Source organism: Terrapene carolina, unplaced genomic scaffold (assembly GCF_002925995.2).
Source record: "Terrapene carolina triunguis isolate 2854851 unplaced genomic scaffold, T_m_triunguis-2.0 Scaffold95, whole genome shotgun sequence".
Lineage (NCBI taxonomy): Eukaryota > Metazoa > Chordata > Testudines > Emydidae > Terrapene > Terrapene triunguis.
The window spans coordinates 25,153,795-25,171,560 of NW_020664446.1; the positions used below are offsets into that span (position 1 = coordinate 25,153,795).

General features: G+C 40.1%; 1 protein-coding gene across 1 annotated transcript; it reads right to left on the reverse strand.

Moving 5' to 3' along the window:
* Positions 1–220: 220 nt before the first annotated feature.
* On the reverse strand, positions 221–17,085 carry CUNH10orf143 (chromosome unknown C10orf143 homolog). The gene is made up of 4 exons (XM_024213276.2): positions 16,900–17,085; positions 9,151–9,315; positions 8,970–9,035; positions 221–820 (listed from the first exon to the last, which is right to left on the reverse strand). The coding sequence occupies exons 1-4, from the start codon at positions 16,975–16,977 to the stop codon at positions 791–793; spliced, it is 339 nt and encodes a 112-aa protein (XP_024069044.1). The 5' UTR covers positions 16,978–17,085; the 3' UTR covers positions 221–790.
* Positions 17,086–17,766: the final 681 nt, after the last annotated feature.

Sequence of the window (17,766 nt, forward strand, 5' to 3'; positions counted from 1 at the left end):
GTGAGTCTTCCCTACTAGAGTCAAGCAGTGGCAAACTGGTTGTGTCCTTGGCAGCTTTGAACAGGGAACTGCATAGCACAGGTGCTACCATTCAATTTCACATGCTGGAATGTTGCAAAAATAATATTTCTCTTTCAGAGATAGGTGTGTGTGTAAAACTGTGTTCATTTATAAATAAGTGGAAAGTTCTTAAAAATGGATGGGGGATATGTTTTTGGTGTGTGTGTGTGTGTGTGTGTGTAAAGAGAACCTCTGCTTTGTCACTCTGTACGGGCTTCTAGAAAAAGCTCGGCCACAAATGCAGTCCCTGTTCTCATCTGAGCATAAGGATGGTCACTACCAGTGTCCCAGTAGGTGCCCAAAAGGAACAGAAAGTGGAGCAAGAGGACTAAGGATTTGCAGGATTGGACCAACACTGTGCTAACTAAACTCCTATAACAAAGCAAAATCAGACCTACTTTCATGACTTTCTTTACCCACTACTAAAAAGACCTATGTCTGAATGAAATACTAGCCTGCGTGAAGGGCCTTGGGGAGGGAGTAGGAAGGAAGGATCAAGATGGAAGTTATTTGAACTAATAACTTGTTAAACTATAAAAACAAAGGAATATGGATTTTTGTATTAAAAATACAACATAACGCACAAAATCTTACATAATGTATAACAAATCTAGATCCACATTAATTGAATGAGTGTGTACAGAAATCCAGCTGTACGGCATTTACACATGCATGTTCTTACGTTTTAAAAACAGAAACTGAACATTGCTGCTTTGCAGGCTCTCTTCTTCTAGAAGCCCATAATATGGTTGAAGTGTCCCTGAAATGACAAAGTTTCACACGTCACAAAACAAAACCTAATTTAAAATTGGTGCAGCATTTTTGTCATTGTGCAATGAAACTCTTTGGTCAAAGAGAAATAGACAGTGTACAACTAAAAGCATCATACCTTGATCATCTGAATGACTTAGTGGACAATGGATAATCAAGGAAGTTTTTCAATGTAATTTTTATTGGTAACATGGTTCTATTTTGGATAAGACTTTCATATGTCAGGTTAAAATGTTATGCATGCAAAAAAGTATACAACAGAATTGCATACAATATACCGACAATTTTAACATCTCATTGGTAACTGTTAGCATGTTAGAAATCATTCTCTTTTGATTAAATATAAAATATATTAGCACAGTCCAAGTGGGATAAGGTTTTATTTTCTCGCTGGGGACTTATTTTAAATTATCTTGTGCATTTTTATGTATACATTTTTACATGACTAAATAAACTATTTGTGGGTACATATTTTACACACAGATCGAACAAAAATGACCCTCTCACACTGTGTAGCCTAATATAAAGGATTTTTCTTAAAAGTAATTCAAACAAGATTGGAAATTTATCTCAAAACATTTTTCACCTGTGCATTCCCACCCCGCCTCCCTTCTCTCACATTCAAAATCTGGTCCAGAGAATGCTTAAAAGTAGTAACTGTTGAAATAAAAACTTCTCCTCACCCCACCCCCAGTACTGGTTTAATAGAGTTGCATTTTTTTCACAGCACAGTATTTAAATATAATTTTTACCTTGCCCCTTCCTATATTGACTAACCAGTTTAAGCTTGAATCCTGTCCTCTCTACACTTTTAAGTGCAGACCTAAAAGTGGAAGTATTCATGAATTGCTGATGTTAGTCAAGTTCTTTACATTCCCCATAAACTGCATAAAATCAGGATTTCCCAGTGCAAAACACAGTGCTTATAAAAGGTCCACCACTAACCACAACCACAAAAGGGCTGTCTCAGCCCATTAGGCTTTGTGTCTGATTTACCCCAATCTAGCTGCCATATTTTACTTTAATTCATTTGTACTCCGCTTTAACTGTAGACTGTACAGCTTCTTATGTGACTTTAACATATCTTATGTTATTCCTTGTAAAATCAATAGAGCCATGCTTTATCTCTTCCCACATCTGGGCTCCTCCTTGTTACAGCCAGATATTGGAGCGATATTTCCAGAGTAATTATTTTGAAAGGTATCAAAATTGGATCTCCGTGAATGACAATCCTTTAAATCTTTTAAGGTGAAATTTGAACTTGCAGAAAGTTACTAGTTAGCTGAGCTAGTAACACCTTTGCTAGGCTTTATACTGTAGTCTGATACACTGCAATTTAAAATTGTTTTGTGAATGAAAATTATGTACCAATTTGGTTCCTGATCAATTGATCAAAATATGTGTATTTTCTTCTCTTATGATATTGGCCAGAAGTAGCTAATTAGTCAAACAGGACGTAATGAGGGAGTCATACTATACATGCTGATCTTTAAGTAATCCATGTCAAACCCATTACATTTTAATCCTTGACCTCTGCCTCCACTGACAATATGATCTCCTGTATCAAGCATGGACTAATGCTTTTGTTCCTAATCGCCTCATGGCACATTGAAGACATTATAGTTTCACTTGATCCAGACATTTTAAAATTGCTCTGCTTTAACTAGGAAAAGTATTTATCCATTCTGGGGTGGGCAAACTTACCTAGAAGAGTAAAAGAGAAGCCCTGTAAAGCTATAATTTGAAATTCTTATGTTTTGCAAGCTGAAATATACGGTGGGAAATAAATCTTCCGTTTTGGAATTGTGGTGTTTCTATATAGGAAAACTAGAGCTATTAAGAATAGACTAGGATAAAGAAAACTCTCTTTTCCACTATCAGATATGTCTACTGAATGCTCTAAATTTAAGAGCAACATGAACAGATCATCCATGGTATTAGCCTTTCATAGATGCAACCACTTACACAAGGGCTGAATTTTACCTGGCAAGGTTTTTTTGGGGCTCATAAATTTGTTCTTACATTTACTGATGTAAAATGTAATGAAGAGAAGCACAAGACTACTGCATTTCTAATACTACTGCCAAAATAGAAATTGTTATTTGAAATTAAGAGGTATACACAAATATTACCTAAAGCTGGGTATAATGTATTCCAGTACTAATTTGCAACTGTGTAATTCATCAAAAATTAGTTTCACATTAAAACTGAAGAATCTTATTAACACTAATGCTGGCACTTGTAATTCTGAAAACCATTTAAAAAAGTTAGAGGTCAAAGAGTGACTTCTCTAAAATGGAAGTAACATTCTAAAACAATTTGGGTTTTGATCCAAGGATGCACTTTACAGTTTGCATGTCGAGAAAGAACAGGCAATATGTTCACAACAAAAGCTTACAAAACTTGATAATTCAAGCTGATTAATAGAACAGATTCTTCAATTTTCAGTGACTTCAGTGGGAGGGGAAGATAGTCAAGGGCAGATTTTTAAAGATATTTAGGTGTCTACAGATATGCAGTGGTGCCTATTGGGATTTTTAAAGGTGCCTACCTGCCTAACTCACATTGAAATCAACAGAAGTTAGATACCTATGTGCTTTTGAAAATCCCAGTAGGAATTTGATGCACCTTTAGGTGCCTACATACCTTTAAAAATCTGTGCCCTACAGGAGATGCTTGTTCCTCATTGGACTGAGATCTATAACAGGCTTCTTTTATTTAATTATTTTAAAAAGGTGATTAAAGCTTAATCCAATGTTGACAACTAATGTTGCAACTTTTGACTCTAGGCATGGAATCCTGGCCCTATTGAAGTCAACAGCAGTTTTGCCACTGATTTAGCTGGGTCCAGGATTTCACCCTAGATCAGTGATACCACTGGTCTACAATTTTTGAGAAGTCGTCTGCTTCAGAGATAAAATGTGCTATTTATTATGTATTTTGATGTGCTGAATTCAAATATGACAATTAAAACAATTGATTGGCTACTGTTTCTAAGATATTTAAGTTTTTACAGTTTACGTCTATGTATATTGTGTAGATAGTAGAGTTTTAATCATAAATTGTAAACCTAGGTCTTTTCATGTGTTTATGGTTGCTTTACATGATAATATTTCACCTGTCCTGTTTATGTAACACTTTAAAAATCAGCAAAAGGGTTATATAAATAAAATTTATTATGAAACAAAAGGCAAAAAACTACTATGTACATAGTTTAGTCCTATTCAGTGTCTACTCGGCGCTTCTTGGCTTATCTCTTGTATTCATTAAATGGAGCATCTCTTGTCACTGTCCAGCAATAGTCTGCAAGCATTGATGGGCTACATTTGCCCTGATAGCGTTTCTCCATTGTTGCAATGTCCTGGTGAAATCACTCGCCGTGCTCGTCGCTCACTGCTCCGCAGTTCGGTGGAAAAAAATCTAGATGAGAGTGCAAAAAATGTATCTTTAGTGACATGTTGCAACCAAGGCTTTTGTATGCCTTGAGGAGGTTTTCCACCACCAACCTGTAGTTGTCTGCCTTGTTGTTTCCGAGAAAATTTATTGCCACTAACTGGAAGGCTTTTCATGCCGTCTTTTCCTTGCCACGCAGTGCATGGTCAAATGCATTATCTCAAAGAAGTTCACGAATCTGAGGACCAACAAAGACACCTTCCTTTATCTTAGCTTCACTTAACCTTGGAAATTTTCCACGGAGGTACTTGAAAGCTGCTTGTGTTTTGCCAATGGCCTTGACAAAGTTCATCAGACCCAGCTTGATGTGTAAGGGTGATAACAAAATCTTCCTTGATTCAACAAGTGGTGGATGCTGAACACTTTTCCTCCCAGGCTCCAATGACTGTTGGAGTGGCCAATCTTTCTTGATGTAGTGGGAATCTCTTGCACGACTATCCCATTCGCAGAGAAAACAGCAGTACTTTGTGTATCCAGTCTGCAGACCAAGCAAGAGAGCAACAACCTTCAAATCGCCACAAAGCTGCCACTGATGTTGGTCATAGTTTATGCACCTCAAAAGTTGTTTCATGTTGTCATAGGTTTCCTTCATATGGACTGCATGACCAACTGGAATTGATGGCAAAACATTGCCATTATGCAGTAAAACAGCTTTAAGACTCGTCTTCGATGAATCAATGAACAGTCTCCACTCATCTGGATCGTGAACGATGTTGAGAGCTGCCATCACACCATCGACGTTGTTGCAGGCTACAAGATCACCTTCCATGAAGAAGAATGGGACAAGATCCTTTTGACGGTCACGGAACATGGAAACCCTAACATCACTTGCCAGGAGATTCCACTGCTGTAGTCTGGAGCCCAACAGCTCTGCCTTACTCTTGGGTAGTTCCAAATCCCTGACAAGGTCATTCAGTTCACTTTGTGTTATGAGGTGTGGTTCAGAGGAGGAGGATGGGAGAAAATGTGGGTCCTGTGACATTGATGGTTCAGGACCAGAAGTTTCATCCTCTTCCTCGTCTGACTCAAGTGAGAATGATTCTGGTGCATCAGGAACCGGCAGTCCTTCTCCGTGGGGTACTGGGCGTATAGCTGATGGAATATTTGGATAATGCACAGTCCACTTTTTCTTCTTTGACACACCTTTCCCAACTGGAGGCACCATGCAGAAGTAACAATTGCTGGTATGATCTGTTGGCTCTCTCCAAATCATTGGCACTGCAAAAGGCATAGATTTCCTTTTCCTGTTCAACCACTGGCGAAGATTTGTTGCACAAGTGTTGCAGCATATGTGTGGGGCCCACCTCTTGTCCTGATCTCCAATTTTGCAGCCAAAATAAAGGTGATAGGCTTTCTTAACCATAGTGGTTATACTGCGTTTTTGTGATGCAAAAGTCACTTCACCACAAACATAGCAGAAGTTATCTGCACTGTTCACACAAGTATGAGGCATCTCTGCTCACTCTGGCTAAACAGAAATGTGTCCCTTTGCAAAATCAAACACTGACAAATAAGAGAGCACGACACTGTATGATTTCTAGAGCTGATATAGGGCAATTTGTTCAGCAGAGTGATGTAAGCTTTGTTATGATTGCATCATCCATGACTTCTAGGAATAACATGATGCAATTCATATCATGTATGATGCAATACCAGCTTCAGATTGCATCATTCATTGTTTTGCCTAAAAAGCAAGTACTGTCCAAACCCAGTCATAGATTTATTCATAGATCCAGTCAAAGATGTATTTTAGTCATTTCTGGTTTAAATTGAGATCCCTTCCCTTTATAACTCACTTATCCTCCGCCATTCCCAAGTCAAGGGTTGTATATACTGACCCAATAGCATATCTTGAAAACTAGAGCCAATCAACAATTTTAAGCATCATTTTCGTTCTCAGTGACCCAGAATTAGTAAAGTTTGACTACATTTATTTCAGAAGCATTTTGGCTGTAGAGCAGTGTACTCAGACCTTAGTGGTTCAAGCGCCAAGTTAGCGATCAACATTACCCAAAATAGCCAAAGCAGTGTGAATTCATTGTTTCATTTACTATAGTATGATATATTCATATTTAAACAGTATGATGGGAAATATTTAGTTTATCTATATAATTCTCACAGCAAAATGACTGATCAAGTATTATTATTTTATCAACTACAATTGGTTAATAACATAGTAAAAGCATCCTGATTGGTTAATAACTAAATCACACAGTGTTTTAATATCATGTGCTGCAAAGAGCCCCAGGAGACACATTGAAGAGCCACTCTCGAGTCTCAGTCTGAGGGTACGTCTATACTACCCGCCGGATCGGTCTAGACGCGATAAATCGATCCCCGAATTGATGCCTGTACTCCACCTCGTGAGGACGGCCAGGTAAGTTGAACTAAGATACTTCAACTTCAGCTACGCGAATAGCGTAGCTGAAGTTGTGTATCTTAGTTCGAACCCTCCCCCTAGTGTAGCCCAGGCCTGAGTGTCACTGCCCTAGATGTTCAACCTTCTCCTCAAGATTGACTGACTAAGACTCCATTTACATATCCCTCCCATTCTCCTGCTGGCTGCTCTTGTGGAACTCTGCTTGGATGGATTCAACAGCAGAGAGTGCAAACAAAATGTAATAGTAACTCTCAGAGTAATACATTTTTAGGGACTTCCCTGTAAGCTTGGTGTGTGGATGTCCAATGCATGGTAAATCTCCTGAGGGATCTGGTAGGAAATGACACTGTAGAGACAGCACTTCCTCTTTTGCCCATCTGTGACCCTAAGAGCACCCCAATGCTAGATGGCTAGGGCCTCCCTCGTATGTAACAGTACATTTCTCACACTGTTGTCGTGCTATAGGAGAACCTCAGAGTTACCAACACCTCGAATGGAGGTGGTTTGTAACTCTGAAATGTTCATAAGTCTGAACAAAATAGTATGGTTGATCTTTCAAAAGTTTACAACTGAATATTGACTTGAAACTTTACTATGCAGAAGAAAAATGCTGCTTTTAGCCATCTTAATTTAAATGAAACAAGCACAGAAACAGTTTCTTTACCTTGTCAATTTTTTTTTAAACTTTGCCTTTATTTTTTTTTTAGTAGTTTACATTTAACATAGTACTGTATGTATTTGCCTTTTTTGTGTCTCTCTCTCTGCCGCTGCCTGACTGTATACTTCGGGTCGAAATGAGGTGTGTGGTTGACCAGTCAGTTTGTAACTCTGGTGTTCGTAACTCTGAAGTTCTACTATATTTATTTAAAAGGTGTCTTGTAATATCATTTGAAAATTAATACACTGGACATTAATATCACTGTGAAATGTTACAATGCTGTTTTTAAAACTATGAGTACTCTCTTATACTTTTCATAGTCTGTAAGCAGACAAAGGAGGCAAAACAGTTTCCCCCACCCCCAGACAAAGAAGAAAGGCAAACACCTCTGGCTCAACTGCAAATCAAGCCAGGTGTGACCAGAGACAAGGACAACTGGGCTATTCATTTGCAATGCAGATTCCATCAAGATCATTTGCATTGTAAATCAGAGGGGACTGCAAAATTAAGATGGCACAGGCTCCCTGGTGGACACAGAAAGCTGAGTCCCTAGGAGGGCTTCCTGACCCCGAAGACAAAGATAAACTTTGGAGACATAAGGAACTGCTGAAAAACTTTGGGGTGTCCATCAGCTGAGAGAAGAAAGAAGCCAGTGCTTTGTATTTATGAAAGATGGGTCCTGCTAAACAGGCTGGAAAATGCTGACAACTTGGTGTGAGTTAAAAAAACTGTTAGACAAAGCTATACTTTGCTAGAATTAAGTTTTAGACACTAGAGAGCATGATGTTTTTGTTAGTAACCCTTTCATATCTCTTTCACTCTTGCTTGAAATCACTTAAACCTATGCTCTTTCTTAAGAAACATATTCTTAGTTTTACTACATACCATCTGTGTTTGGGTGATACGGTGGTATTGGGTATAACTCCAGCTGATCTAACGAGCTGTTGTGTGTACTGGTTCTTTGGAGGCAGCAAACTCGGTGTTACCTCTGTGAATATCCAGTAAGAGGGAAATGGTTTTGGGGAGACTTGAACTGCAAGGGTTGTTGGGGTCACCCTGCAAGGAGTAACTGGGCTGGCCAGGGGAGACCATGGTGCTGTGAGCATGTTGCAGGTGTCAGGACTCTGAGCCAAAGCTGCATAGCACAGAGGCACCCAAGGTTACAGGGCAGGAAGTGACAGAATGCCTTACTGGCCTGTGTGAACCCCCAAAGCATTACACCATCGCTGATATATTCAGCACAATAGCTAAAAATAGTAAGCAGGTACCTACTAAAAATCTGAATAAAATGTTCAGGGACTCTACTTTTCTTTTCTTAACTATCTTAATGAGAAATACCAGTGGAAAAGAGGAGATTAGGTATTATTTTTACTTTAAAAAGCATTCAGTTACTTCAGTAAACTGCTTTTTAGAGCGAATTTGAAAAATATGTTTGCAATCTCTATATTTTCAACCTGATGCTGGAAACATATTAGTTTGTACTCTGCTAGCATACCTCGGAAAAACTAAATCAATCTGCCTTTTTTATTTACATGCTTTATTCCTGAGAAATGTAATTGCGATTTTTATTAACTTTATGTTTTATGGATCTAATATTTAAGAACAAGTCTATCTTTTATGTCACAGGAAGAAGGTTAATATACTTACAGATTCTCCTGCAATACATCTTGGGCAAGGCTGGGCAGTACCTTTGCTTCCATGATTTTGAAAAATCTAACAAAAACATACACAAAACTCTCAAAAAAAGCAATTATTTGCAATTTTATTATAAAATGTATTTTAAACATGTTCTACTAATAAATAGTTATTGTTGGTGATGTAAACATACCATTGAATTTGGCTTTTCCTTAGGAGTCTGAGGAATAAATTGTTCTGTGGTACCTTTCTGTTTAGAATCCAGCTCCATAGTCCAGTAATCCATAGCACATTCATTTAATTGGTGGCAAAAATCACTCTCATTTGGAACGGTCTCTAAACTCTTGCATACTCGTTTCTAAAAGAATAAAAAGCAATATTTACCTGTCCTCATAAAATACAGTCCACTGCAATTAAAAAAAAATACTGAAAGCCTGTAACAGATAAAAATCTTGAGTTCAATTCTCAAGTGTGCAAAATTTCCATAGCCCGATTATATTGAGGGGCTTTACAGAATAAGATGAGGATGGGTAAAAATTTCAAAAGCATCTAAGTCCCATTTTCAAAAATGACTTAGGCATTCCAGATCCTAAGTCCCATTGACTTTCAATGAGACTTAGGCTCCAGAATCTCTAAGTCACCTTTGAAAATAGGATTTAGGCTTCTAAATAACTTAGCTTTGAAAATTTCCCCCAATATCTTTTTGAACCAACTTTGTTTTTAGGAATAGCAACATTTTAATATGTGGTATCATGGTATAATATTCTACATTTTCCTCTTTGTACCCCAGTGTTGATCAGTGTTACATATTGGCCCACTAGCATAGATTGCTTTGCAGATCCCAATACTGTCTATTGACAGAGTCAATCTTCACAATGAATGTCAAGTGAAATATTCTTTTTCTCCCAGTAGCATAAGAACTTCATAGGCAGGAGATGACTTGCCAGCAAACTAACCAGGCTCCTGAAGCATAGAAACTAAATTTAAAATTTGAATATGTATAAAAAAATCCTGTTATGTAAAAATAAAATGGATCAATACGCCAGGAACCTCAGTGGAGAACAGTTGAAACAAGAAAACTACTGAGGAATAAAGCATATTTGTAAGGGAAGTAAATCAAAAAGTAAAATATGTATTGTACTAAGAAAGTGAATAATATAATAACATAGTCTGAGAAGGTCCTCTAAAGACAGGCTTCCCTCCACTGGGAAAACATCCTCTTCCCTTTTGTTGTTGTAGAATTTGTCCTTTATTAAAAGCTATGGTATACCAGTACAGCAACATAACTAACAAGATGTATGAGATGAAGGATAAAAGGAAAAAGTGATTTACTGCTATGCATCATAAGAAATTTGGCTTATCAAAAATAAATTCAAGGTATTGTTTTTTGGATTTAAGATACTTAATATCAGTGAGAGAAATTTAGCATACAGAGTAGTTGGCTGACAAAATCATATACTGATGCCAAGAGAACTTGAAGTTTCTAGAGAGGTTGGCTGCAGAGAAGGCTAAACTATACTGAAATTCTATGACAGCAGAGCATCATCTCAGGGAAGAAGAACAATAAACCAATAAATCAATTCTGACTGTGGACAAAACCCAGTTAATGCAAGATCTATTAAGTTTACAATTAATAAGGCCCAACAGGTCAGTTGTTCAGAAAGCCTAGTTTCTACTAGGCAAGATTACATCAGAATGACCCTTTATTTATCAGGAATGGTAAACTCAATCTAATGATCACTTTATGCACTATATCCAATGTGGGTCCAGGGCTCAAGACAAGAAACACAAGTCACATTCTATCCTAGGAAAGACAGAAAAGAACAGATCATTCTATAGAGAAGATACACACCAACCTATCTTTTTAGGAGCAAAGTATGTGTGAGTGTTTGGAGGAGAAAGGGGAAGGTTTCCAGATAAATCTCTCTTCCCCTTGAGTACTGGTGAAGTTGCCACAAGTTTATTTCCTGTCTTTGTAGAATACACTGATCATGAAAGGGTGATACAGATGGTGCAAGAACTAATATGAAAAATTAACTGAGCTAAATGCAATTGCAGATGGTTTTGAGAGACTGTCAACTGCTTTCTTATAATTTTAAATATATACACACACACACACCGAAAGATTTATAACATCTTCTTAGAAGCTTCAATGTCAAGTGCTTATTCCTATTGTCATTTGTTCTCTCTTTGCCAAACATTTTTCTCCTGTATATACTAATAACCACACTGGCAGTTGTTTTGTTTTATCTTTTGTTTATAGTATATCTCAGCCTGTGTCCCAGCTGGATGACAGCAAGTATGTACAAAACAGACTCCCAACGTGCAGTCTTAGAGAATACTGAGCCCTTTGCTAACCTTTAAGTCAAAGTACTTGGAAATTAATACAAAGTTAATAAGGAACCTCTCAAAAATTAGAGCTCGATCTTAAGTCAAGCTCCTATAATATACAGGAAGAATTACTCAAACATAGAAAAGGGAACCATATAGACAAATAATGTGCAAAGGAGTGTGAGGGAGGCTAAGATGAGACAAGAGGGAGAGAAGAGAGGACACAAGGAATCTTCCCCCCTGCACAGGAACCTAGCAACTAGCTTTTTGCACTTAGAGTAAAAAGAATGAGGAAGGCTAGTATCCAGAGTGGTGCTAGCCTTTCCAGAGAGGACAGCATTATGGCACCTTTCCTTCTCTGCAGCAGAACGCCCACCATGCCCTTTGAAAGGATGTCAGTGTCTGAGTTTGCTCTGGGCTCCCCAGGGTACTGACTGCCACAAGAATGATGCCTCCAGAAGATCCTGCTAGAACCGTGTAGATGCACACTACACCCTTTGTAGGCAGCAATTTAATAGCCACAGTCAGGCCCAAAGATTCCATGTTAGAAGGAACCTAAAAGGGAAGAGTTTCGCTGTTTAAAAACAAAGTGTAGAGCTATGTACAATGCTCTGCAAATTATAAAACAAGACCAGTTTCCCAGCATTAATACTAGTGGTAATCTTAGGGCTTTTACTATTAGTTTAAGTCTAAAACAGAAACTAGTTTCCACTTCCTTGGCTTATAGAACACCTGTGCTGCAATCATGAGCAGCTACTAAATTGCTCCTTTAGAGGAAAATTCTCCTTTTGGATTGTGACTAGTAATTTGCTCTCTAGATGCAAGGATCTCTCACAGGAAAGAGAGAGCAGAATATGCAAGTTGGGATCTGGCATGTGGATCTGAAAGGATAATTTTATCTCCTCTCTGAAAAATGGTCTCTCTAACTTATTTGTCACTGCACATGGACAAACTACAATGCCTGAGCCAGGACAAGTCATTATCTGGCTGTGTAACCTCAAAAAGGAACAAAGAGAAGTTCTTTCTTTCTTATGCATTCTACTCACTTATAGTCAGACAGGGTTTGAAAGCAAGAGTTCACTAACAGACTTTTATTTTCTTACCTGTAAATGGTATTTCTCTGATGGACAAGGTTAGCCTCTAACTAGATAGGTTTTTGCTCATGTCACACTCAAACAGGCATGATCAACCAATGGAGTAAGAGCATATGAGCACCAACACAAGTTGTCCTGAGGCTCCTGTTAATTTCCCCAAAGTGAATGCCCTGGCACTCACTATAAAGAAAAATGCTTACAAGCTAGGAGGTGAGAGACACCTTCCTGGAATGAATTTGGTTAGAGAAATGAACTCATTCAAGCTTAAAACTTTTATTCTGAGAATGCAACAATAAACTCCTAACAGACTCTCCTTGTGAGACATTTCAGAAGTAGGACAGTAGCAAGTGAATACTGTTAGTATTGCCAACTGGTAATAAGGAAGAATACCAACTAAAATGCGGCTATTTGTTCATCAATACCATTTAGGCTGTGTCTACACTGCCACTTTCAGCGCTGAAACTTTTGTCATTCAGGGGTTTGAAATCCCCCCCCCCTTCCCCCCGAGCAACAAAAGTTTTAGCACTGAAAAGCGCCAGTATAGACAACGCTTTATTGCCAGGAGCCGATAAAGCTCATTTGGGGTGGGTTTTTTCTATTGCCGGGACAGTTCTCCCCCGGCGATAAAGCATTTACACTGCCCATGTCACAGTGCTGCCACGGCAGCGATGCCACATGGGCAGTCTAGACATACCCTTAGAAATAAGTAAAACTGTCTACAGACTGACCTCACCCACTCAGAGAATAACTATACGGGATACAACATTCCCTTTTAAAACAGATGGGACATCACAAGCTGCAAAGCCAGAACAAATTCTGAGGAAAGCTGTGTCAGTAGAAGCATGTATGTCTGCCACGTAAGGGCTAATAATAGTATATATGTAGAACCACTTAATAGCATATCAGGTCTGTGCTGACCATGGGCAACATGGCTGCAAGAAGTATATCATCCTATGGACATTTTCAGAGAGCATGTATCTAAATGGTCTGTGTGCCTGTTCAGTGTATGTTTTAGTGAATGGAAGGTTTCGCACATCGAAATACGTTAGCACTGTGGAAGCAACTGTGTTAATGTACGTCATAGTCATGTGTAGGTTAATACACTATGACTCTTGGCTTATGACAGATGTTAACCTGGGACTGGGGGATGTGCAGTCATTGGTTCCCATCCTGTGGGTTTAACAACCACTTCTGTAACACATACAGGATGGTTCATGGTTTGTGGGTGCAGCTGTGAATGATGGTTGAGTGGGGGTTGAGTAGATACAAGTCTAGCCAATACTTGTATCAATTGTTCTCCCCAGGGTCTTGATTCATAAAGACGGCAAGCCTCAAAATGATATGAGCACTTATGTGGGGACATGTGCTAGTGAGGTAGCAGTTGGTAATTTGGAAGATGACTTTTGTTTTACAGCAGTGATACTCAGACTGAGGCTCGTGAGCTGCAAGTGGCTCTTTAATGTATCTCCTGTGGCTCTATGCAGGATGTGATATTAAAACACTGTGTGAGTTAATTATTAACCATTTGGGATGCTTTTACTATGTTATTAACCAATTGTAGCTGATAAAATAATGTTTGGTCAGTCATTTTGCTGTGAGAATAATATATATATATATATATGAATTCACACTAACTGTGGTCCTTTGGGAAACGCTGATTGCTAATTTGGCTCCTGAACCACTGAGGTCTGAGTATTACTGTTCTACAGTATGCCCTGTTGCATTCCTCTGACTGTAGGGTGCTATGTATCTGCATCAACATGCTTCGTCTGGGTGGCAAACTATGTCCTTTTTCTTAACTGCTAAAGATTATTCTCTCATGTTTAGGCAGATGAGCAGTCATGGATCCTGATATTCATTTGCAATACAAATTAACTTAGCTAACTACTCCTAACTTTCACTACCAAAAAGAAGAGGAGAATAAGAACCATAGCATGTTCCTCCCACCACGAGAAGCGTTGTTTAAAGCAATATTACATGCTGGCTGCTTGGTAGGAATGTGCTACAGGTCTGCAAAATTTTGTGTACTGCTCTAATACTAATAGCATGCCCTCCCAGTGATACATGGGTGCTTGACATAACACATGGATTTCTAGTACAAGAGGCAATAATTGGTTATGATGTATCATTTCCATTGTGCAGTTGACTAGCATCCTGTGAGAACTATGGGACCTAATTGCCTACACAGCCAGGGGAGTTACACATACCCAATCCCAGTTGTCTTCATGGCTGACCTGTGTGGTGCCCTCCCATTCTACAGGGCTCAGATGGTTTATTTATGAGCTAGTGTTATGGGCAACATATGGGCTCTAGGAAGGCGCTATGAGCCACTATTTTGATTCAACTGGTACAGTTTTCCCTGCTCAAGGCCCATGTCTTGGGTGTTTTACAATCAATATTAAGTGGTGCAATGTCTACTTGGCTCAGTCAGTATTACAGAGGGAGGGACGGCCAGTTCTTAACCAACATCTAGGTATGGTGATTTATTGATAGCTTTTTACTTTTTTGGATTCACCACAGAATGGTTATCAATGTTCATAAATATCCCTTAGCGGAGTTGTGTGATACTGACTGCTGCCTGTGACTGCACACGCTGGGACATGAGCAGAGGTTCAGAACTCCTCCAATCAGCAAATATCAGTTTGTTAGTCCTGTTTCTTTCCTTAATGATGATTTTCTCACAGTGAGCCTATTATGTTGCTGTTGGGCTCGGGATCATAATGACTTATATAATTTTTGCCTCCAGCTTCATTTTATGTTTGCTTCTTCATTGAATAGGTTCCACTAACCTGAAGTGGTGGATGGGTAGCCTGTATGTAATGGGAAAGGAGGACGACAGAGGTCATGACAGATTTTACCAGTTTTCTTATTGAAAAGGTCAGCAAGATCTTGCATATATAGAGGAAATGTACTTTCTAACTATGAAAATAGTTAAGCACTGGAACAGGCTTCCAAGGGCGGTTGTGGAATCCTCATCATTAGGTGTTCGTCCAACCAAACCATCAGTGTACTTGTGAAAGTAAACACGTAATTCTATTTCAATTTTAACTTTAATTTTGCTAACAACAAATAAATACTTCAATACTTTAGCTAGGGCTAAATTCTGCATGAACGCATTGGTGTGGAAGGTTATGCAGGGTTGGGCCTCTAGAGAGTTCAGTAATATTTCAGTACTAACGCTAGGGGGCCAACAGCCAAAACTCCAGCCAAATAAACTCAAATTACAATAGTTAATGGCATATAGTTCAGAAAGTTCACCACTTATTATCCTTCTAACCTAAGACACTACATTTTTAATTGTTAGTAACTTCTTAGTTTACACGAAACCTATCCAAAGCCTATTACATTTGAGGAAAACCTCAAATTAACCTTAATGGATCACTCAAACCATATAGTGCTTTTACTTAAACAATGCAAAACTTCGTTTACAACAAAATGAATGAGACTTTTCCATTGTTCCTCCTGCAAGTGTCTTGAGAGCAAAATATCCACAATCCTTTACTCTCTCTCTCATATCAATATCTACTCAAGGTTAAGCAACAACTAACAATTAGAACATGACTGTATTATAACACAAATACTCATTTAATTTCTAGAGAACATACCCATTACTGTACATGTACTATCACAAAAACTTTCTTTGTAGGGCTTTTCTTGAGTTAAGGACTCAAACCTGCAGTTTTTACACAGACAAATTGCTTCTTGTTGATTTGTGCTCCAATCCTGCAAATATGCAGATGTGGAATTTGATCACATGAAGCTATGTGAGTAAAGTTACAAGCACAAGTGTCTGTGGGACTAGAGCTGTAACTATGAAATTTGCTTCAGCAAAGATTGCAAGAATGGGCACAACATATAGTTAATATTGGATATAGCAACTTATACTACATACAGCGTCTTCAGTAGGGTCATCCCTCGGTGGCTGTCAAGGGCCAAATGTATGCCAAAGGCCCAACACAACGGATCAAAACTTGCAGGAAACCTAAAAGTCCATGGTGGACTAATCCCTTTAGTGTAAGTAACTCGTTTTCATAGCTGAAAGAGGTCAATATCATTATCCACATTTTACAGCTGGGGAAACTGAGTCAGGGTACGGGGAAGTGATTTGCCCAAGGTGAAGCTGATACATCTGACGCCACTACCTTTCATCAATAAAAGTGAGGGGGGCTTCCAATCTGAGTGGATGCCAGCGAGCTCTTTGGAAAGGACAAGGAGGGGTAGTGCCCAGCACAACTGGGAGTAGTGTAAACGGAAGGGGGAAGTGCGGGGTTTGCAGCTGCTAGGAGCTTACAGCGCTAGCTCAGTCTCTGGGGCTCCAGCCAGGAGTTAGCGGCTGCGAGCGCCGCTCGGGAATCTGCCGGGTAGCAGAAGAGCGCTGCGGGCCTGGCAACGTGCCCGCGGAGCCAGGAGTGCTCCGCAGTCGCGCCGGGGCACGGCCCGCCGCCGGAAACCGCGGAGCCCTCGGCGCGGCGGCGACTCGTACGCACCGCCCTACTCCCTCCGGGTGCGGAACTTACGCGCTCCGGTTCTCCCGGCTCCTGCGGGAGCAGCGCCCCCCGCCGCCGCCGCCGCGTGTGCAGCGCCAGCAGCTCCATGCGGCCCAGCGCCAGCCGCTGGTCTCCCTAGCCCGGCGCTCGGTCCGCAGCCGGTGCGCGAAACCCCGGTCTAGCGCGCGGTCTAGGCCCGGGCCGGCAGCGAGTCCCCCTGGGGCGGGCGGCTGGGCGGAGACAGGGCGGGTCGGCCCCGCCTCCCGGGCTAGGGGAACCCCTTGGTGCACAACGAGCACAGGCACAGGCCGTGCACAGACAGCCAGCTGGTCAAGCACAGGCGCTGGGACATCGCTATGCACGTACACGGATGGACAAACACACACACTCCAACCCACAGCAGCTGCCCCTCTAGGCAGTATAGTCCCTGGTTTCCGGGGCAGGTTATGCAGGCGAAACCATTATAATTTTTTCACTCAACCCTTCTCCAAAACATTTTCTTCTCAAAGTGCATTGCCATTGAACGAATGTGTGTGTGTGTGTATGCCTGTGACCTAGCTCCACACCCACCGGCATCAGCGACATAAAGTTACTTTTAAAATAACGTGAGAAATACTTTCTTGCTTTGTTAAATTAAACAAGTGTTGTCCAAGACTGCATTTCTGTAACATGTACCAGTATAGCAACAGGCTGTTGAAGTGCCACTAGCTACCAGCATTTTAACCACGATGTTGCAGAGGGGTGGTCTACACTACTGTCCCTGCTGCTTCTATGTCTGGTGGAGCTGCAACATGATTTGGGACTTACGTTGTTGTAATATTTTTTCCAGATACTGCCCTGTTTCCCTCCTCCGGTGTTAACCTGCAACATGGAACCTCCCATTCCCTTCCAGCCTGC